Here is a 24,500-nt window from a genome sequence, read left to right on the forward strand (position 1 = left end):
TTACAATGTTCCCAATGCTCCAGATCCCCCAAATTGAATTTTTGAGAAAAAGGGAATTTATACTTGCGTTAAATTCTTTCTGTTACTCCATTGGGAGACATCCAATGACCAGCCTTTGAAAGCTTAAGGTCTGACACTTAGATGTTCTTGCAGGTACCTACGCTGAAAACTGAAAGGAGTGAATCCTGGATGTCACAGTGCTGGCAGCTCCTAGGAAAGAACCACTTGGCTGAAGTAGCCATCAGAGACACACAAAGTCCAGCCAAGCTGTTTTGCCCTGAGAGGTTTGGTCATGAGGTACAAGCGAAAGTCAAAGGATTAGAAGGTAGAAGGTAGATGAGTGAAGTCAAAATCAAAATATTGAAGAAGGCTGGGGAGACAAAAGGACTCAAGAGTCCACTTACACTCAACATCAGCTTCCCAATATTTAAACGAGAGATCCTAGCCCCAATCAGTCCAGCATTAAAAGGTGCATCCCCCAAACACTCAACAGCTCTTTGAATTTGCTCCACCAGAGGCAGCAATTCAGACCCTGGTCTGCCAGCTATCAAGTCCTCTGACGGCTGATCCAACTACCTTTCAATATCCTTATTACCCAGGCTAAGTCTAAGATGGGTCGCAAAGAGGCCCACGCGGCCACAAAAATTAACATAACAATCCTTTCAACCTTATGGTCAACGCCATTCTTAATTTTCGTTGCATTAGGATTGGGAGGAGTAGTTGTCTTGGAAAACCTCGTTACCGAGTGTCACGCTGTAGGCCTAAGAAGGCTGAAGATAACTAGACACTAACCGGTATTAGCGCAGCTGGTCAAACAGGCGCGGAGTCTAACGTACCCCTGGTGTTCACCAGGGACCCCCGCAAGGAGGTTTGGACTTTGCAGCAGAGAGCACGCAGGTCGCGGTCCTATTAGCCAGTTACCAGTGTAGCGTAGAGAGGTCAGACGGTTCCGGGTCACAGCAATCAGGTATATAGGTACAAAAGGGAAATCCAGTAGAGTAGTCGCCAAGCCAAAGTCACGGTACAGAATGGGTCACACAGAGAAAGAGGATGGTCGCCAAGCCGGGTCACAACGATAAACAGGAAGCAGGATACTCAGGGAAAAACAAGGGAGTGTGGAAGCCAGGAACACTGGTGGTGAACCTGTTACTCTGGCACCCTAATGGCGCCAGAGGCAGGTTTAAATAGAATCCAGACTGAGGTGATTGGTGGAGAGCGGAGGCGGCAGCGGAAACAAAGGCAGCCTCCCGTTGCCTAGCAACGGGACTGAGACCAGGGCGCATGCGCCCGCTATCCGGAAGTCCGCGGCAGCCGACGGGGAGATCAGACGTCCGTTCTCCGTCTGACAGGGAATCAGCGGGGACGGCGTCTGACACCGAGGAATCCACTTTGGGAGGCATTTCCCATTTAACTGCATACTTCATATACATAGGTGTGCCACGCCGCGCCAAGCAAATCATTCAGCTGGGAAGAAGAAGTAAAATAAACTGTTCTATTTGCCCTCCTTTTAAATAGGAATGTTTCCAAGGCATTGGGAACAACCATATCTAGGATGTCCAATACTTGGAGCACAGCCCGAATAAGGTCATCTACCCTTGTCTGCTATAATGATCTGCTTCATAGTAAGAAAAAATCGTATTAATCTGAACTTGCAATTAACTTGCGCTCCTCTTCGGAGGAACCGTCAGAATCTGTCTCATTCCCACAATAAGGAAAAATCAGACTTCTACCTTTGTGAGAAGCTGAAGAATTTGCAGATTTCAAAATTCTTTCTAAGGAGGAGGAAACTGACTAATCCCTGCACAGAAGTTGCAAGACTACTGGCCCATACAGGCTCTTTCTGAGATGCCGTCATGGATTTACCAGCACCATGGCTTGACACAGCCAGAGGGGACACATGTCCTAAAGAACCTTCCCCAGAATTTGAAAAGGATGCACGAGAACAGGTCAACTGAGCAATCTCAGCAATGGAGCTAGCTAAAGACTCAGGCCAGGCCAGTTCTGCTACATCGGTAACAGAGCCCCAGGCGTACACGATCATCAAACTGGCAGGCTGTGCCTAAGACATTCACTCCTGACTATTCCAGTGGTAACTTAACTTGGCGTCTACAACATGTAAACAATTTTGCGGTAGCCACATTCACAGCCTTAGCTCTGGAAGAACTCCCCTTGTCTGATATGGTAGAAATGCAAAGTTATAGAATACAATAAGCAGAACACAATCAACGGAAAAAAGGTGAAAGTCCTAACAGACCCAAGACCAGAAAATCTGAGTTAAAAGTCACTTAAAACCCTCTCGCAAACTATAACTCACTGCACCAGTGGTATAGAAGGGGAGAGCCAAAGTGAAAATGTCTGATACTTCTGGCCTGCTTCAATTGCAGTGAAATAGCATGCCAAGGAGGAGGGGCTAAAAGTCCACCTTATGAGGACAAACCAGGGCACAGCAACAACATTGCTGCTGTCCTAAAGGACAGCCCCCTCAGACAATATTAGTGCTTACTATCACAATAATTACTACCTGACCCAGCCCCAGGCTAAAATAAAAGACTGTTATTCCTAGCAATAAAAAGACAACCCCTAACCTTAGAGCCTTACCACGGCTTTAGTTAATATCTCCCTCCCAACATTATGCTTGGAGAGAGTTTACCCACCTTAGGCCACTGTAGTGTGCAGTGGTGCAGCGATTGCCTCCTGGACGGATGCTACTGTACCTAGAAAGTACACTACCTCATGTAAGTCTCTGTCAGATCTGCAGGGGCATCACAATGACTGTCTCTCCAGAGCCTGGTTTCCAAGCTCAAGGAGCCAAATTCGGCTTAGAGGTTGTGAATGTCAGTCAGAGTGGGAGATTTAATGCTGAATTTCCCCTGGCTGTGGAAAGAGGGGTGAACATGCACCATTGAAGCAAATGCAAAAGTAAGATGCATAACTTAGGTTGACCCTTGTGTCAGATATTATTGATTAAAGAGCCCAAGACTGGTTTACTCCCCTTCCTGAATATCTACTGGACCGTATCTAATACAGCAGCATGTACCCCACTATATATAGATAGTCTATCGTGTTTGCGCCTCAGGACACAGCATGTCTGCGCCTCAGGCAAACAGCATTTCTGCACCTCAGGCAAAACAGCAGGTACTCCTGAAAGGGAGATTAATGAACTTCCGCATAGAATTTATTCAATAAATACTACAAATTATCTTGTGAGAAAACCTTTCCCGTTTCTTAATTATATATTCATATTTTGTGAATAATAACATCCCTTACATTGTCATGTACAAATGGTGCAGGGGGTGCTACCCCAAGAGAAGATTTTGAGTCAAAACTTAAAAAGAAAAACGGTTCTCTTATAATGAGGAACAAATGCCCCTACAAACAGCGCAAGACCCTCTCAGGCAAACAGCGCTAAACACTCTCAGGCAAACAGCATGCACACCTTTGAGGAAATCATCCCAAGTAAGGAAACGAGTCAGGCAAAATTATTAATTGTGTATTGCCAGAACTAGGGTGGATTTCTCTTCTACTTTCCCACTACACAATAAAGGTGTGAGGAGATGGTGAGATAAAGCACATGGAAATGTGCTCAAATAAACGGCTTTATTTTGTGGAGAGCTCATAAAAACTAGTCACTGTTACACCTCCTGTCAATTCACTGGACATTGTCATCGTTCCTAATCAGAAAGGAATAGTGACTGAGCATCATTTTTTACTGATATTCTATATATGTGCACCAATATCTAAAGTTGTCTAAAAACAGTGCTCATAAGACTGAGCCTGTTAACTGTATGTGTCTCATGTAGACAACATGTACCCATCTCATGTAGACATTAGTATCTGTGCAGATAGATGTGAAAAAGCTGAATGAGGGTGTGCTCTAACACAAATTTGTACATTTGAGACTACAATTTGGTAAATGATCATGAAGAGGATGGCTGATCTACTCACCACACAGGAAGGCCACAGTCCTTAGAGTTTGCTGCATGAGGATCTGAGTTACTGGGGACAGGTTGTGGTGAGTATAATGGGACATTACGATTCCGGAGAACAGGATTGCCATGATACCTGTGGATCAAACAATGACATGACTCATTCCAGTGTAGCTCAATACTGAATATATGTCCTGTACCTGCTGTCTATGTAACAAGGGTACGTTATATAAGGACAGAATGAGAACTAATGATATCATTGGGCGTAGTTTAAGCTGTTTTTGGCTGACCATCTCTGCCAAGTCTCTTGCTCTCTTATCTCGGAGATTCTTACATTTCTGCTCACAATACCAACTCTTCTTAGGATGCCAGAGACAAAGAAAAACATTCCAGAATACAGCATCACCTGCCACTAACCTGAAAGTGAAATACCCTCAGATAACCCATATGGTAGGTACGCAAAAATAATCATCATCCCAAATTCCAAAGATGGCGTCTTCCGGAGGTCGAGATGCTTCAATACCTGAATATCTAGTGAAGGAAAACATCCAAAATATATACAATACACAGGATAATGTAAAGCCTACTATAGATAATACAGATGTTAATAGTGGTCACAGGCATTTGTTGTTGGAGACTAGTCCTCAACATTTAGCATTGGTTAATATGGAAACCAAAGATGACAATTTATCTTGCAGAACATTTTTAAATGGAATACACTATTCTTAATTAATATACCTCATCAGACATCAAACCATAGTCCGTCCATTTTTTTTTTGTGGTAATGGTGTAGTCTACAGCTCAGCTTTGACTCCTTCCAACAACAAATTTTAGCAGGCAGAGAAGAGCTCAGGGACATTGTAGAAACACCTGCAAGTTTTTCAATTCAGAAAAAATCAACTTTATAGAAGCCTCCACCTGAACTGCATTTAAGATGGGAAAGACACACTGTGGGGTAGATGTATCAAACTGCGATTCTGCCAAATCAATGATTTTCGGTGCTATTTAATTAAAGGCAAAACTTGTCTTTAACTTTATTGGCATTTTACATCTGTCTGGCAATAATGCCGCAAATTGGTGATTTGCCAGTTGAACATATCAATAATAAGTCTGTCGATCCACGCATTTTAACAATAAAATAACGTCACTTTAAAAAATAAAAAGAAGGGACAATGTACAAGTAAAAGACAAAAAGTATATTTGCCACAAAAACATGTCTTGTAAGGTTTTTGTTTGCAGAAAAGATGGTGAACACTGTAGAGACTGTATAACAAGCGAGACACAAGAAACAAAGTCTGGAAATTACATTTTAGGAGTTGTTTAAATCTGTTACACGAGGAGGGGTATTACATATCCGGATGTTCTGAAAGACCCTGCAGTTCTCAGAAAGTAACCAAAGAAGAACACAATTATTTACTGAGCGATGGGCCTTGTCAATCCGCACAGCAACAATAAAAACATTCCACTGATGGAGGGGGTCAGGGGGCTGCTGAATGGGCACATTGTACTGGAATGAGAATATTACTGCGTATGCAATTCACAGAAAGGATATTAATGCAGAAATGAGACCGGTCAGTGTTCCAAGAGCTGCTGAACCAAAGAACATCTTCAGGAAGTATGCCAAGGCCTGGAGGAAAGTCTGCCAGCCGTTCACATCCGACATACCTCCTCGTGTCAGTCCTTCTGCTGTGCTGCAGAGTTAAGAATGACAAAAAGTTATGTTGTGTTTTGTGTTAAGAAAATCCCTCATCACAGGATAACTGTACCGGGATAAAAATAATTTCTATTTCTCTCAGCTCCCTCTTAGAGATATCGGTTTACCTGGAATTCTTTTGTATAACTTTGATTAGATAAAAATAAAGCAGGTATTAGTTATCTCACCAATTTAAAATAACCACCTAAAAACTTATTAGATATATACTGCAACAATATATTATAATATGTGAAATAAAATGAAATGTGTGGACACTGCACTCATACAGTATCTGAAATGAGTCCTCTGAACACCGGGAGATAACACAGGAACAGGAGAGAATTATTGAGTTAGTTTCCTGTTTTTGTACAACTCCCAGCACAATATGGTCTCATTTACAGTTAGGTGTATATCTAGCATCAGTTCACATGGGCTCATAATAGCACCACAGAGCAGTGACAATAGGCCCTTATGACACTGGTGTGGGAAGTGACAAAGCGACAAATACTTGTTTAATAATCTCTGTATTTGATAAGTGGTGGTTTATACCTTAATGACCGTACCTATTTTCAGATCTAAGCTTGTTTTTGGTGGTATTAGAATAAGTATATTTTTATTTTATAAAAGATTGTTAAAAATAAGTAAACACAATAGAAACAGACTTTCTTGTTGCTATAATTTTATACTCCACACTTTTGAGCACATGTTTCAAACTGAATGTCAACATGGAGTGTCATCGCTTGAGGCCTTTAAGGGACCTCACGCTGACTTGAATTTCTCCCTAAGAGTGACTAACGCTCAGCATCATGTCAGGCTGCCACGTTTGATACAGAAGGGCATGCAGAGTCACAGAGCAGCATGCAGTCCCAAAATGAAGTATCGCATACAGAACCACAGAGCAGGAAACACGCAGAGCACATGACATGCCAGCATATGATATCACAGAGAAGTGTAGTGTACTGTGGCAGAACAAATGCAATGTCAGCATATAGCATGACAGAGCAGTGTATAGTGATAGGACTACTTGGTGTCCCAATCGCCACCTTCCACCCACCCACTATAGCAGAATTCTAAAAGGTAACATACTGAGGTTCCAGGGACAGGAACAATGGTGTCTGAGGTCAGCTTTGCACACTGCTGAGTGCAGAAACACTGGATGTCACATACTATTACAGTTGCATGGTTATAACCAGGACAATCCCTAAGAGGGGCTTTGATAAAATTCTGTTTTAGATGCTGAATTATTATCTTATAAAATAGAGAGTTTGTGTGATAAAATGTACCTACTTTGTGAGGACAATGGAGACTGCATCATTCAAGATACTCTCTCCAAACACCAACATATTGAGTACAGGATCCACATTCAGTGCGTTAAAAATGGCGATGGTGGCAACGGGATCCACTGCAGAAATCAATGACCCAAAGGCAAAGCTGTGGAGAAAAGTAAAATTATCCTCTTTAGTACAGTGGTACCTCTATTAAGCAATTTCAGCCGTGCACAGAGGCTCCTCCATCGATGAGAGACGTGGGCACACCGTAATGATTCCCAGACATTTTCAGTTTTAATCATCTGTGTGTCTCTAGTTTTAGACTGATTCATATGTTAGATATGTACTTAAACATGAGTAGCTATAAACATATACTTTGAAATGCAAATTTGTGTAAAAAAAAAAAAAAAAGAAAAAAAAAGATTAAGATAAAAAGATTTTTACAAACACCAATATGACTTCCAAGAAATAGTGAGATAGCACCAACAAGTTTTAACAGTCAAGCGCAAAATTTGTTCATTTTACATAATAGTATATATATATATATATATATATATATATATATATATATATATATATATAGTGACCAAATAACTCCTAGCTACATTTGTTTACGTGCATCAGATAGGTACAACCAGATATTAAAAGACCAAAATAATTACTGACATAACAGATTTGTTTATTAAGTAAGCAGGGACTACTATAACTGCATTAACCCCTCCCTGACATGGACAAAACAATTCATGAACCTCAGTTTCTTTCTTCAGTCAGAATTTTGGCACCTACAGCCAGGGACCTTCAGAATCAGGAAAACCTTCTGATTCTTCTCGCAGCATAACATCCGGACATGAAAATGCATTCATTAAGCTGATTGGACAGCAGTTATATTTTTATGTGAATCCTGTGGCAGAATTCTGTTTTCACAGAAGCTGGAATTATGGGTCCTTCAACCAACCTTTTATGCATTGTAAAATCCTTAAATAAGCAGTTTGTGAATTAACAGTGAAATATAGTATCAAATGCCTCAGTAAACTATTTCCACTGATCTATTATCAGCACAGGACTGGAACATTGCACTGACAAAAGCCCTGGTGACCCTATGTATGATCTCCCCTTCCTCTCTGCATGGTAACTCCAAGTGACAACCAACTATTTAGTGCTTTTGCGAGAGACCACTAGAGCTGGTTTTGGCTACTACAGCTCTCAGGCATAGTGTTAGAACACATCACAATGTGACAGTAGACGGTATGAAACAGAAATCCACTATAGGGCGGTTATGGCCACAGTAACAGTATAGTACATCATAATGATGTGCCTGGAAACTGTAATTACCGGAAACCTCACGTTAAGGGCCCCTGCACTGGAGAGAAGGGGGCAAGAGACCACTGCCAAAAAAGTCACAGGCTAGTAATGTGTGTGCGTGTGTTGAGACAGATACAGCAATATTATCATAGTATAAAGAGATTACCCCAAACTCTGTATGTAAATGAGACGAAGGAGAAAAAAGAAAATATTGCTGCCATTGGCAGCTCAGTGAAAACAGTTCAATATTCCTAGGCATTTAGAATACAAACTGGTTGGCCATTGGTATAGATCACTGATTCAATCATTTGTAAACTAAGGGTGACTAATCCAGCAAGCCTTCTATAACTAAAAAGTTAACAGTGTCCCCCAAATAAGAAGAATATTTTTTTTTTTTTGAAGGGGTGTGAGGAAAAGGAGCATGGAGTAATTGTTAATAAGGAAGCTGTATACCTGATTTATCCACAATACCAATTCATGTAAGTGTATACTATAGGCTTGTTAAATAAAAACAGGAGTGTGAAGGCCTGTGCAGGGATTGCGGAACGGAAAGCTGAAGAAAAATGGCTCAAATTGCACAATGGCCTTCTCCTCAACTCCTTGACTGAGCTGCTATCCTCACATAGGTGAGGTCACACCTCTTTTCAACCTTGTTGGGGAGCATCCTACCTTACCAGGCTTGAAATTGTGGCCAGCTAGCGCCACCTAGCCTGTTATTACTAGAGATGGTCACTGACCCCCGTGTTTTGGTTTTGGATTCGGTTTTGGATCTGGATTACCGTCGTGTTTTGGTTTTGGTTTTGCAAAACCGCCATTGCGTGTTTTGGTTTTGGTTTTGGTTTGCTATTTTTTTGGAAAATCCATGTTTTTGGGCCTAAATTAACCCAATTTAGTGCTCCAACTGTTTTAGAGACAAGTAATCTAATTGTTGAGGTAATAAATCATCCAAAAAAACAGTTTAATTCTTCGTTGGTAGGCCTATTCTACACACAAAACAGATTGTCTTCCTCTCCATCTATGCATATTGGCAATGCAGCAATCGTCTTTGAATGTATATTACACCCTATACTTATAGTTAAATATGTAAAGAAATGGAAAAAGCCAGTTTGGTTTCTGTCTCTCAAGGCCCCCCTCCACTTGTATAAAATACCAAAAAATTCAGCCATTATAGACTGTACAATATTAATTGACATGGAGAAAGCCAGTTTGGTTTCTGTCTCTCTAGGCCCCCCTCCACTTGTATAAAATACTAAAAAATTCAGCCATTATAGACTGTACAATATTAATTGACATGGAGAAAGACAGTTTGGGGTCACTCTGTCTCTCTAGGCCCCCCTCCACTTGTATAAAATACCAAAAAATTGAGCCATTATAGACTGTACAATATTAATTGACATGGAAAAAGCCAGTTTGGTTTCTGTCTCTCTAGGCCCCCCTCCACTTGTATAAAATACCCAAAAATTCAGCCATTATAGACTGTACAATATTATGAAAAATGGACAAAGCCAGTTTAGGGTCACTCTGTCTATGACACCCTACCCTTAAGGATAAATTGCCCTAACAGCAGCCTTTCAAGATGGTATGTGATATGGAAATGCCACAAGTCCCTTTCCTCTTTGGGGGTAGATTGCACCCTACACTTACATAGAAAGTTTTAAAAAGATGTTATCGGCATCGTCTTCAGCTTAATCCTCACCCTCATCAGTGTGTACGTCATCATCACAGACTATCAATTCATCGCCGCTTGAATCCGCCATTAGAGAACAGTCAGTGCTTGGATGTCTTGGATGGTGAAGGCCTTCCTCGTGGAAGATGTAGTTCATTTTTATAAACATCATTTTCTCCACATTTTTGGGAAGTAACCTTCTACGGCGATCACTGACTAAGTTCCCTGCTGTGCTGAACACTCGTTCAGAGTACACACTGGAGGGTGGGCAGCTTAGGTATTGCAAAGCAAGTTTGTACATGGGTTTCCAAATGGCCTGCTTTTCTTCCCAGTAAGGAAAGGGACTGTCTGACATTTCCATATCAACTACCTCTTGAAAGTAATCCTCCACCATCCTTTGCATGTTTATACTCATATTGGATGGAGTTATGGGCAAAGTGACACATTTTTTTGAAAAATCCTTCAAACCAGCCCAGATGTTAAATTGTTCTGGTCTGCCCCCTGTGTCTTCCCTGCTTCTTTTTTGGAAATTTAATTTTTTACGAGCAACAGCTTGAGAAAGTGAAGGAGGACACGTCGTCAAGCCGAGGCCCAGTTCAGCGGCCAACTTGCTGAGCAATAGCTCCTTGCAAAAGTTCACATCTCGCTCATTTACAAGTAAAGACTCAATGTAGGTTTTAAACCTTGGATCAAGCACAGTGGCCAAAACGTACTGATCCGAGTTCAAGATCTTAATAACTCGAGGATCATTGTGAAGCGAATTAAGTACTTGATCGACAAGGCCAACATACTTTGCTGAATTGCTTGCTTTCAGCTCCTCCTTCATTTTCTCAAGCTGCTTTTCCAATAGTCTAATTAAAGGAATGACTTGGCTCAAACTAGCAGAGTCTGCACTGACCTCACATTTCACAACTTCAAAATGGTTTCAGCACCTTGCACAGCACTGAAAGGATTCCCCACTGTGCAAGAGTGAAATACATCCCCCCTCCTTTCCCAATGTCATGACTTGTGCAATATGCTTGGATGGCTTTGCGCTGTTCCTCCATCCTCTGAAGCATGTACAGGGTGGAATTCCACTGAGTTACCACCTCTTGCTTAAGTTGGTGGCAGGGCAAGTTAAACTGCTCTTGGAGCTGCTGTAATCTCCTACATGCTGTGGCTGAATGCCTGAAATGGCCTGAAATTTTACGGGCCACCGAAAGCATCTCCTGCACCTCACGGTTATTTCGTAGGAAGCTCTGCACCACCAAGTTGATGGTGTGAGCAAAACAGGGAATATGTTGGAAATCACCCAGCTGTAATGCTCGCACTATATTGTTGGCGTTATCTGAAATGACATACCCTGGGGAGAGTCCGAGTGGTATAAGCCATGCATCAATCACATCTCTCAGTTTGCGTAACAAATTGTCAGCCGTATGCCTGTTAGTGAAGCCGGTGATACAAAGAGTGGCCTGCCTGTGACAAATGTTACGTAGTGGTGTACATGCTGCTGCTGTTCCTGCTGGTGAAGGTGAATGACCAACCCAGTGGGCTGTCACAGTCATATAGTCTTTGGTTTGGCCACTTCCACTTGTCCACATATCTGTGGTTAAGTGAACAGTGGGCAGAATGGCATTTTTCAGCGCAATCTCTACATTCGTACACACTTTTTGGTATAGTTGTGGAATAGCTTTACGGGAGAAATGGTGTCGCAATGGAATTCTGTAACGCGGATACAAAACCTCAATTAACTGTGAAAAACCAGCTGCGTTTATTGTGGAGATTGGACGCAGATCTAACACTAACATTGCAGCCATGGCGTCTGTGATTCGCTTGGCAACTGGGTGACTGCTGTCATATTTGCTTCCCCTCGCAAATGATTGTTTCACAGTTAATTGCTGAAATGTAGGACTGCTCATTTTATTAACCTGCCTCTGGGATGACGATTCACCCCCAGCAGCAGCAACAGCAGGACTAACGCTTTCTTCAGAGGAATCAATAATAGTGCAGGAGTCATCCAGCCTTAAGTGGGATGCCGGGCTAACTCCGAGCGCTACTGAGGATATTGATGAGGATGGTGTGGTGGGTGTATTTTGTAGCCGTCGGTATGTCGGTGAGCGGAGGGTCTTAGCTGATGAGGGAGTGCTTGTATTCTTTTGGGAAGAACTTTCAGCTTTTCCCAACACTTTGCCATGAACTCTCGTTAAATGGCGTAACATAGACGAGGTTCCAAGATGGTTAAGGTCCCTCCCTCGACTGACTGTGGCTTCACATACACTACAAATGGCTATACAATTGTTGTCTGGATTTGGGTAGAAATAATTCCACACATAAGAAGTGGATTTTTTTGTTTTATGCCCAGGCATGACAATGGCCTTTTTTCTTGTCACGTGCCAGAACTGCTGCCACTGGTGCAGGACTTACACAAACAACCTCATCCTCATCAACATCCTCATTAGCGCCCTCGTCGCCTACACAAATCTCCCCCTCATCCTCTTCTATTTCCAAAGTGGCATCCTCAATTTGGGTATCACCGGCTACACTCGGGCTATTAAGGCACACATCAGCAGAATGCTCACGATTAGACATCCCACTGTTGGATGGACTCTCCACAGGGATTGTTGTCATTTGTGAATCAGAGCAAATATTCTCCTGTAATGCCTCACTGTTATCTTGCAGCTCGGCTTTGACGCGTAACAGTAGTTGTGCACCAATTGTAGGCTGGGTAACTTTTTGGGATCTGCCACTAATAGCCAAAGGTGAAGGCCTCATTCTCTCTTTGCCACTGCGTGTGTAGAATGGCATGCTTGCAATTTTTTTTTTATCGTCACTTATCTTTTGCTCAGTTACACTTCTTTTTCGCTTCAATACAGTAATTTTTTTTTTGGTTTTTGTTTTTTGCACTAATTTGAAAACACTCTGTTGTTTGACATCGCCTTGGCCAGATGACGTACTGGGAACACTAACATCAGGACTGGTGACAGAACCTGGTTGCTCATTCAGATCATATGTGGACTGCTTTGAATCCATTCTGAGCGCAAACCACTGGGGAGTGCTAAAAATTATTTAGTAGATACTGCTGACAGTTATGACTTTTGACAGCCAGAAATATTAATGCACAATTAGGGAGGACACCCCAAAAGCACTGAGGAGTGCTAAAAATTATTTAGTAGATACTGCTGATAGATATGACTTTTGACAGCCAGAAATATTAATGCACAATTAGGGAGGACACCCCAAAAGCACTGAGGAGTGCTAAAAATTATTTAGTAGATACTGCTGACAGATATGACTTTTGACAGCCAGAAATATTAATGCACAATTAGGGAGGACACCCCAAAAGCACTGAGGAGTGCTAAAAATTATTTAGTAGATACTGCTGACAGATATGACTTTTGACAGCCAGAAATATTAATGCACAATTAGGGAGGACACCCCAAAAGCACTGAGGAGTGCTAAAAATTATTTAGTAGATACTGCTGACAGATATGACTTTTGACAGCCAGAAATATTAATGCACAATTAGGGAGGACACCCCAAAAGCACTGAGGAGTGCTAAAAATTATTTAGTAGATACTGCTGACAGATATGACTTTTGACAGCCAGAAATATTAATGCACAATTAGGGAGGACACCCCAAAAGCACTGAGGAGTGCTAAAAATTATTTAGTAGATACTGCTGATAGATATGACTTTTGACAGCCAGAAATATTAATGCACAATTAGGGAGGACACCCCAAAAGCACTGAGGAGTGCTAAAAATTATTTGGTAGATACTGCTGACAGATATGACTTTTGACAGCCAGAAATATTAATGCACAATTAGGGAGGACACCCCAAAAGCACTGAGGAGTGCTAAAAATTATTTAGTAGATACTGCTGACAGATATGACTTTTGACAGCCAGAAATATTAATGCACAATTAGGGAGGACACCCCAATAGCACTGAGGAGTGCTAAAAATTATTTAGTAGATACTGCTGACAGATATGACTTTTGACAGCCAGAAATATTAATGCACAATTAGGGAGGACACCCCAAAAGCACTGAGGAGTGCTAAAAATTATTTAGTAGATACTGCTGACAGATATGACTTTTGACAGCCAGAAATATTTATGCACAATTATGGGGGACACCCCAAAAGCGCTGGGGAGTGCCAAATATGAAGAAAAAATAATAAACCTCTATCCTCCTCTCTGCACTAGCGATTTTGGTTAGAGCAATTGCAAGAACAATATTGTATTCTCTGTCCCTGCTCTAATTAGCCTATGACTACACCCTGCTCTCTCCCTCTGTCAAATGGCGATGGATTGCTGTGGAGGCGTGTATTTATAAAGTTGAAGTATCGCGAGAACCGAGCCCTGAGATCCGACGACGTCACAATGACGTTCGGCCTCGATTTGGATTCGGAATGGGCGGGAGAGTACCGAGCTGCTCAGCTCGGTACTCGGATACCCAAAGTTCGGGTGGGTTCGGTTCTCGGAGAACCGGACCCGCCCATCTCTAGTTATTACCACACTATATTATGTCCAATTCAATAAATTAAATTGCATGCCACAACTTTTTACAAGGGTCCTTGACCCCCAAAACAGCTAGCCCGTACTCTAAGGGTTAAATAACACAATTTCCTCCATAGATACAGTAATAAGCACACTACAAACCGTCTCAAGGCAGTGACGCACAGCTTCTGGACACAATGTATGAAACACAGGCACAGCTGCATTATAATAGGATGTTCAGTGCTGCTGAGCCGGCAGCCACAGAACAGCAGAGGCATACAGCACTGAATAAGATATGGTCACTCAGACATCACATTGAATAGTCAGATTTGCTTCTTTCAGCTTGTTACACTTGTTTATCTTACACTGAAATTCATGTGGATATGATTTTATAGGCGTAATTATAACAGGATTAATGTATATTCATTATAATATCCGCACAAAAGATTTACTGAAAATCACTTATAAAATATCATGTGTAATATCCGTACAATGGGATTACTGCAGATCACTTATAACACATAAGCATAACCTGTGGCACTCAAGAATGAGAACAGATAAGGTAAATACGGGCATCAGGACATAAATACCACAGCATCGTTACATGTCCTGTACTATACGGGGTCACGTGGATGTAATGACTCTCCCAGTCCTCATTTCCACGGCTTCAGAGGCAACCAGCTATTCGTCAGTGAGGTCACTCAGGCTGGCAGCAAATCGGAATAAACTGCTCTCTGACATACTGCCAGAGGACTGAGGAGCTTAATATCGTGAGTGACTCCTGATCAAAGGAGTCTTATGAGACTAAGCGAAGTGGTGACAAATATGTTAAAGAGGAGAGGGAGATTGTACATAAATGTGTTAAATGGAAGGAGCAGCACAAACTACTATCCAGTGTGAAGAATTTAACAATGGGCAATTGTTGGAAAAACATGGGCAATTGGAAAAACATGCATAAAAATTTTTTTTTTTTCTTTTCATGTCACTGGTTTTGAAGCAATCATGGGTAACTGAAACCAGTGAAAACATTTTTAGTTGTTTACAAAGAGCTTTACTAAATCAATGTTTCATAGATTCCCTCTATACTATACATGACACTGGAGAAATTAGTAATTGTAAATACAAATGTAATCAAAATATTAAAACCTACACATATGATACAAGTAATTAAGACAGTCCCAATGTTTCCTCATTGTGAGGCTGGAACAAATACAAATAAATAAATACAAAATAGAGTTTTTGTAGTTACCACAAAATCTCTTTCTCTGAACACGAGTTGTGGGACACTGCTCACCTTTGGGTATAGAGGGTGCTGTGAGAGTAATGGCACTAAAAAACTTGTCTAGCCTTCTCCCCTCCCCTCTATGCCCCCTCCACAGGAAGAGCTCAGTTTATTTACTAACCAAGCCACAAGAGAGGTTGAAAACACAAGCAGCAGAACTGTCAGAACACAGGGTGAGAGCGCAGTGTCCCCAACTTGTGTTCAGAGAAAGAGATTTTACCGTAAGTACAAAAATCATATTTTCTCTTTTACACTAGTTGGGGGACACTGCTCACCTTGGGGACGTTACAAAGCTGCTCCTATGGGTGGGAATGCTCAGAATGAGCGGCACGTAAAACTTTACGGCCAAAAGGCCAAAACTTGTGTCTTTTGAAGCAAAGACAGAGAAACGATAAATACCTGGTGAATGTATGAACAGAAGACCAAGTAGCTGCCCTACAGAACTGCTCAGCCGAGGCCCCATGACGCACCGCCCAAGAGGTACTAACCGACCTTGTGGAATGAGCTGTCAGACATTCAGGAACCGGAGAGCCCTCCAAAATGTACGCCTATATGCCGGATAATAGCATTGATCCCTGTAGCCACTGTCTGCTTTGTGGCTGGCTGGCCAGCCACGCTTGCAATCGTCATACAGGACTAGAAGACTATCAGTCTTCCGAACCGAAGCTGTACGGTCCATATAAATCCTCAAAGCTCTCACCACATACAAAGAGACCGAGTCCTGACCAGGTGCCAGCGAATCCTGAGGAAGAACCATCACAACACTATCCTGATTTATGTGAAACCTCGAGACCACCTTTGGTTGAAAAAAAAGGCTTAGTTCCAAGCACTGCACGATCGTCATGGAAAATCAGAAGTGGAGCCCGACATACCCACTCTGAAACCCGTCTGGCCGAAGCAATGGCCAGCAAAAAGGTCACTTTCCACAAGAGAAGTTTTAAAGAAACAGACTCCAAAGGTTCAAAGTGTGACTTTTGAAGTGCCGAAAGGACCAAGTTTAGGTCCCACTGAGCCACTGGTGGAACAAAGACAGTTGTACATGAAGTACACCCTGTAGAAATGTCTGCATCTCCGGTAACAAAGCGATACATTTCCGAAAATACACCAACGCTGCTACCTGGACCTTAAGGGACGAAAACCACAATCCCTTGTCCAGACCATCTTGCAGAAAAGCAAACACCCTGGCTAAATGAAAAGAATTAGTAGGCACTCTGATCTTCTCATACCAACATATATATTCTTTCTTTCCAAATGTGGTGATAAATGGTGGATGATGACGGTTTTCTCACCTGGGTCATGGTTTTAATCACTCTCTCCGAAAAACCCTTTCTTTCTGAGAATCAAGTTATCAAAGCCAATCGATCTAGGACCTGATGAAAGAATGGACCTTGACTGAGAGGATCCTTCCTGAGAGGCAGAAGCGAAGGACAATCAACCGACATGTCTAGAAGATCTGAGCCTATAGTGTACACTTACATGAGTACGCGCTTTTCGGGCCAATCTGGTGCCAGTAGAATCACTGGAACTCTTTTGCCTCTCCCTTTCTGCAAGATCGTGGCAGCATCAGAAGTGGAGGGTAAAGGTACACGAGCTTGAAATTCCAGTGTACCGTCATAGAGTTCACTAAGAACGCCTGAGGGTCTCATGACCTGGCACAATACCTTTCTACCTTGCGGTTGTGCCACAAGGCCATCATGTCTATTTCTGGCCGACCCCAACCGGAGGACTACTTGAGAAAACACTATTCGCCTGGGTGAAGGGCATGCAGACATAAGTAGTCGGCCTCCCAGGTGTCCAACCCCGCAATGAACAGGACTGAAATGACAGGAACCTGTTGTTCCGCCTATTTCATGATCTATGACAATTCATTCACGGCAAGAGAACTCCTTGTTCCCCCTTGATGATTTATGTAAGCTACCGCCGTAGCACTGTCCTACTGAATTTGGATCAGCCGACGTGCCAGGAAGGACTGTGCCTGAACTAGTGCATTGAATACTGCCCGTAGTTCCAGAACATTTATGGGCAACCGTGCTGTCCAAGTCCCTTGCAATCTGAGGTGAAGAGTGACTGCACCCCACCCCAACAAGCTGTCACCCGTCATTACCATGGTCTAGTCCCACATCGAGGACACCCCTGTGTTAGAATTCCCTCCTCAGCCACCAGAGAAAAGACATGCCTGTTGTCTGTGACAACCGAAAGACCTGCTCTTCTAAACAGCGATCTGACCTTGACCACTTTGCCAGAATCTCTTGCTAAAACTTGCGAGAATGCAAACGAGAAAACTGCAAAGCCTCGAACGAGGAAACCATGTGACCCAGAAGCTTCATACACTGAAGTACTGAGACGCGATTTAGAGATAAAAGATCTTCCACACTTTGTCTGAAGGGAGAAAAAACCCTCTTACAATTTGTGTCGAATAACATTCCCAGGAACACCATACGTTGGGTTGGTATCCAACTGGATTTTTTTTTAGTTGATCGTCCATCCGTGTTCTTGCAGAATGTCCCTAGTCAGCTGCAGATGTGACCGATACAGAGGTACCAATTTTGCCTTGATCAGCAAGTCGTCTAGGTAAGGTAAAATAGTCACCCCCTGTAAACGCAGCTGAACTGCCATTATAGCCATCACCTTTGTGAACACTCGCGGTGCGGTGGCCAAACCAAATGGGAGAGCCCTGAACTGAAAATTCTCCAGACCCACTGCAAACCGCAAGAGACTTTAATGACCTGTCCATATCGGAATGTGTAGGTAAGCATCCTTGATATCCAAGAGTGCTAAGTACTCACCTTTCTCCATGGAAGTCATACCAGATCTGATGGACTCCATTCGAAAGCTGAGTACCCGTAAGCATGTGTTGAGGTCCTTCAGGTTTAGAATTGGTCTGAAGGACCGATCCGGTTTTGCACTAGAAAAAGGTAAGAGTAAAAGCCTTGACCTCTCTGCCCCAAATGAACTGGAACAATCACCCCGGCATCCAGAAGTGACTGTACTGCCCCCTGCAAAGGCTATCTTTTCTCTGGCTCCCTGGGAAAGGGTGTAGTCATGAAATGCTGTGGAGGTGCCCCCATTAGATCCAAGATGTATCCCCTGGACACTATACCTTTCACCCAGGCATCTGTGGTGGACCTGAGCCACCGCTCCTGAGAGAGATGTAGGCGCGCACCCACCACCGGAGCCCCCGGTGGAGGATGGAGGAAGTCATGCTGCTTGTTTGTCTGCTGGCTTAGGGGCAGGGCGAAGTGCTGTCCAGGCCTGTCTGCCTCTTTGCCCCCCTCCCATTTTAACCGGGCTTGGCTTCTGGAAGAACCACCTCTAAAGTGACTGACAAACCGAAAGGAGCGAAAACGCCTCCCTTTGGTTTTGGCGCAGCTACCGGAAGAAGAACACTCTTCCCCCCGTGGCTTGAGCGATGAATCTGCCCAAAGGAGAACCAAACAAAGCCACTCAGTCATAAGGGACAGATTCCAAAGCTCTCTGGGAATCACCCAGATCGCCTCCCCAGATCTGAACTACAATGTGCGCCTAGCTGCCACTGCTAAGGAAGAGGTTTTTGACAACCCCTGACCCGCATCCAGAACTGCATCCCCTAAAAACTCAGCAACATATTTAATGTGCTCTGCCAGAGGGGCCAACTCAGTTCTAGCTACTCCAGACTGAATTGAAGGGTAGTGGCCCATTTTTCAACAGCTTTAACGACCCAAGCCGCCGCCATCACCGAGCACAGGAACAACACCCCAGATGATAAATAAATCGATTCATTACTGTCTTTAAGTGACGCTGCATTCGGCAACGGAAAAACAGTAGACTTCGCCAGGTGTACAATAGGAGCGTCGATACTGGGATGAGTCTCCCACAATCCTCCCTCCGAATCTGGAAAGGGGTAGAAAAGTTTGCATCATCTGGGAATCTGAAATTTATTATCAGGCTTAAGGCTGGCCTCGTCCCAAATTTCCAACAGTTGTGCAGAAGGAGGGAAGAAAAACGTTCTTTTCTTTGCCCTTTTAAACGTGGCGGTCTGTTATACAGATTGTTCCCCATCCGATATGTTAAGAACCTGTCGCAATGCCAGGAAAAGGTCCTCAATGCTGTCTATTGGACATATCCTCCTCACCTGTGGGCAAGTCCTCATAGTCAGAATCCTCTAGAACATCACCATCTCCCAATTCGGATGGATCCGTGTCCGAATCTACCAACCAAGCGTTTACAACGTCCACCTGCCATACTCGATTGGAACAATTTTTCAAGGGAATTAGACACGCTGGTCAACCACTGCACAGACCGTTCCAAACTACTCATCCGAACAGGCTCCTGGGAGACCCCCTGGACCACCCTGCTGCAACTAAGACGCCTGTCCCGAAGGATTGGTGTCTGAGGACTGCATACCCAGAGAAAAGGAAAAGGTATCAGCACTTACCATCCCCAGGCATGGGTTGTCTCTCCTTAATACAGCAATACATCGTGCCAGCTCCTTGGCCCAGGCTGGTTCCATGATGTTCGCCGCACCTGCAGATGAGCGCCCGACCAGGTCCTCAGTCTCACGTACCGTGCACAGGTTCTCCTGGTCTGACCGTCCACCAGTGGACTCACACTTAGTACAGGTGTAGTACATTAGAGAGACAGTCTTGGATTTGGCCCCAGTACCTCTTTCTGACATATTGCAAAACAGAAAGGTAAATGAGAGACACTGTAGAACTATCTTATAAAAAAGAAGAACTGTACAGTATATGGCAAACTGTAACACTATAGAAATACACAATAATACCGTGCTTCAGCTAAGATTAGAACCACAAGTGTTCTGTAATGTACCCCCACAGGATGTACAGTAGATAAAAAACACACAAACACTGAAAAAGAAACAGCAAAACCACTCTATATCTACTGGTTCTCAATCCCCAGGAATGTGTCTGCCTTTAGTGTCCTGCAGGCAGGATGGGAAATGGCTGATAAGATTGCCAGAGCCCTGGAAAAAAACAGGTGAGTTAATTATTACCTAACAACGCCCACTTAACTCTTTACTGGCCTGCAAAAAAACCAGCAAAAAACATACATTTGTAATTGCAGAAAAAAACCCACACATCAGACCCTGGTGGGGACTGCGCTTCAGCGACAGCTCCCCACCAGCATAATATGCCTCACTACCTATTTGCACCGCAACTTCTCCTCCAAAAGCCGACTGACATGCCGGGCAACTGGACGGCAAGCAGCTCCACTTCCACAGCAGTCACGGGCAACCGGTGCATGCTGCTGCAGCTCCCAGGGCGGCCCGCATCACCTCCCTGGAAGCGGCTGGGTCCTGGACACTACCAGAGTGCCAGGTGACCCTTTTCTTGGGAGTCCACATAAATCAGGGGAGGTGGCACTAAAGCGCCTCAGGCGCTCTCCCTGAAGTAGACGCGGTGGTCACCTGGTGATCACAGCGGAGAAATCCTAGCTATCTATATAAAACACCAAAAAAAACTCTAAGACTAGACTAAAAGTGCCCTACTCCGTAGGCACCAAGAAAAAAAAAAAAAAGCTCTTCCTGTGGAGGGGACATAGATGGGAGGGGAGCAGGCTAGACAAGTTTTTTACTGCCATTACTCCCACAGAGCCCCCTATACCCCAAGGTGAGCAGTGTCCCCCAACTGGATTGAAAGAGAAATATTGTTACTTGTTTAAATCAATAGTTCATTAAGTATGTTATAGATTGCATCAAACTAACTCCATATATAGTATTCTAAAACCATATATTAGAGCAACGCCATCTATTATTACTCTCCACTTGTATTACAGGCACAAGCTCTGACTATTGGGTAGGGAAAGGCTAGATGGAAATACACATTAAGTTAAGAATAAAACGTACCTTTCAGTCATGGTGAGCTTGTAAATAACATCTGCCTGTATAGAACAAACAAACAAACAAGGCCATAATTAGAGGTGGCTGTTGAATTACAACTCCCACAGTCCTAGATGGCCTTTGAATTCAAGGAACAGTGCTAATTAGCCATGGATATATCTCATTACTAGACAATAAGTGCTGTCAGCAATAATCGAAAAATATGTTGAAGTATGTCGAAAATAATTTCCATCCTTTCATCTATTTAGAATGCAAACAAGTTAATAGACAATAACATAGATCAGTGTTGGCTAACCTGTGACACTCCAGGTGTTGTGAAACTACAAGTCCCAGCATGTTTTGCCAATATATAGCAGCTTATTGCTGGAACGTATGCTGGGACTTGTAGTTTCACAATAACTGGAGTGTCACCGGTTAGCCAACACTGACATAGATCAAAGTCTCGTATAGCAGCTTTTTTTTACCACAAAATGTAGGTGTCTATTGCGGTGGCGTGAGTGTGATACTACATCCCACTTTACTTTTTATAACAATTATAAGACACGGAAAGATGGAGTAAAACTAAACCATATTGTACCCTCATGTATCATATGTTTGGCTTTAGTTGTCTTTGAAACCAATTACTACAGAGTTTTCATGAAAGAAGCACAATAATGAAACAATCTGTTGTTGTGCATATATTGGAGATGGTTATCAATCCTATGCCAGTCCTGTATTTAGGCGCTTGGCATAGTGGATACTGCTAGTTAAACTACATTGTGGGATTAGTCTAATATCGGACTATCCTCTACAACTGCTGCTAAGGGTACTGTCACCCAATGCAGAAAACATCAGTACCTTATATTTCCCTCCGCTCTATATCACACGATGGATCACTCCATTACTATCTCCCAAGTTCCCAACAAGATCACAATGCAGGACATTGAAAAATTAACAGAGGAGGCAGAGCAAAAGTGGTATGCTATCTAGACTATAAAAAACAAAACACTAAGGGGTAAATTTATCAAGCTGCAGGTTTGAAAAAGTTGAGATGTTGCCTATAGCAATCAGTTTCTAGCTGTCATTATGTAGAATGTACTAAATGAATGATAACTGCAATCTGATTGGTTGCTATAAGCAACAACTCCACTTTTTCAAACTCGCAGTTTAGTAAATATAACCTTTAGGATGGTTAGACACTAATACAATTGTTGTGCAGATCACATGATAAATGACCATTTGGTCAGGTATTGCAAGAGTGTGTATGCTCCTGAGATTATATTATATCATACCAAAGCACATCGCATCCGTTGATTAGGTTTTTTAAACTTCCGAAAAATCACTTTCAATGATGTAACAGTGTCGAGCAAATGTGAAAGTGTATGCAGATATCTGTATAGTGTACAGAATCACGATTTCAGCAGATGGTTATGACAGATGAAGATTACAAATCTGGAAGATAAACTGTGTAGGTGTGTACACATGAATCGGCATGCTCATCAGGACTTTCAGTCAAAGGTGAAATCATTACAGAAATTGCATTTCAAGTAAGATTGCATAGGTGTGTACACAGCTTAACCTAGTAACAATATGTTGTACCAATCCAATGGCTCAATTATCTTGTGTGACCAAGAGGCTTATTTACCACACCTCTCCTACAGAGGGATGGGTAAAAACCCAAGGAGCCTGCAGACATGGTTAAATTCCTTCTGGGTTTCTCTTACAGCCCACAAACGCACCGGTGCAGCACATGGGTGAAATTGAGTTGTTGCTTTCTGTGATTGGTTTATAGTGCTTAGGTGAAGAATAATACACTGTTTTTGTAGTCGGGGTGACCGATGCCAGTTAGTTGGCCGGTGACTAGGCAGCTGAACTGTGTCTAGCTAGAGCGACGGTCGCCGTGTTTCATCCTGACAAACTCTGTTATGCTATTTGTGACGTGAACAATAAAAAGCACCATTTTTCCAAGCAAGAAGTGTTTGCCATCTATCGGGTGTCAGTATCACATTTGTCTCAGGCTATCTTGACTGTAGACAACAGTGTCAGCTAGTTAGTGATAATCTATTGTGTCTCTACAAGAGTCATGTACAAAAATCAGTCTCACATAGTGATATCTTGCTGTTTTCACACATTATCATTGCTCACACTACACAACCTATAGAGACAACTAACAGCTAACTGGTGATAATACAGACACCTATTGTTTGCAACTTAGCAAAATGAGGTAATACACTGAGGCTGAGAGGGAATGAAATATTATAATGTAGGGCACTTGCAATAAACCAGTAATAAAATGTTTTTTTTTAAAGAAATTAGATAAAGTATACACAAATATACTCAGTTATGAAGATGCTATTGTACTACAGTAATGAAGACCATTTGCAGATATACAGTACACAATACACAGGTAACGATGTTTATGTTACATAACAAGAATATAATGTCTATTATAACAGTCTAAACTGAAGAATGTCTGTCTTATTCTTACTAGTACAGTAATTCTGTATCCTTGAACCCTATATGACAGCACCAATGAGTGGTATAACCCCTATCTATTAGAGAAAGGAAGTAAAATGGTTAAAACTACACAGCCATAGTGTATTACAAATGACCACTCACTCAAACACACAGGAGCCATTTGTTAATTCAAAATATTTATGATCAGGAGGTAAAGAAGGCTGCATTCATAGTGGATTCATGAAAACAGAATTATTAGTAGGAGTAATATAGACTTCTCCCCACATTCTCCATGACAGCCCCACCAAGAGAGATAAAAGAAATAGGAAGGGACAACCACTGGAATAAGTTAAATCCAAACACCAGGGGGTATATTTACTAAACTGCGGGATGAAAAAGTGGAGATGTTGCCTATAGCAAATAATCAGATTCTAGCTGTCACTTTGTAGAATGCACTAAATAAATGAAAGCTAGCATCTGATTGGTTGACAACATCTCCGCTTTTTCAAACCCGCAGTTTAGTAAATAAACCCCCAAATCTTAATTGGCCATAACATCCACTCCAATGGTAATATCTGGTGTACGTGTGGAAACCAGTATACACAGCTAGAGGC

General features: G+C 42.6%; 1 protein-coding gene across 2 annotated transcripts in view; it reads right to left on the reverse strand.

The window, feature by feature from the left end:
- The window catches only part of SLC9A8 (solute carrier family 9 member A8), a 72,023-nt gene that overhangs the window by 23,181 nt on the left and 24,342 nt on the right, over window positions 1-24,500 (reverse strand). For both annotated transcript variants that reach the window (XM_075176414.1, XM_075176413.1), the window contains 5 exons: window positions 21,457-21,491; window positions 6,907-7,050; window positions 5,479-5,617; window positions 4,344-4,449; window positions 3,946-4,062 (listed from right to left, as the gene is read on the reverse strand). In XM_075176414.1, coding sequence (XP_075032515.1) covers window positions 3,946-4,062; window positions 4,344-4,449; window positions 5,479-5,617; window positions 6,907-7,050; window positions 21,457-21,491 — 541 coding nt within the window. The remainder of the gene's footprint in view (window positions 1-3,945; window positions 4,063-4,343; window positions 4,450-5,478; window positions 5,618-6,906; window positions 7,051-21,456; window positions 21,492-24,500) is intronic.

The sequence above is a fragment of the Mixophyes fleayi genome, chromosome 6, assembly GCF_038048845.1.
Source record: "Mixophyes fleayi isolate aMixFle1 chromosome 6, aMixFle1.hap1, whole genome shotgun sequence".
NCBI lineage: Eukaryota > Metazoa > Chordata > Amphibia > Anura > Limnodynastidae > Mixophyes > Mixophyes fleayi.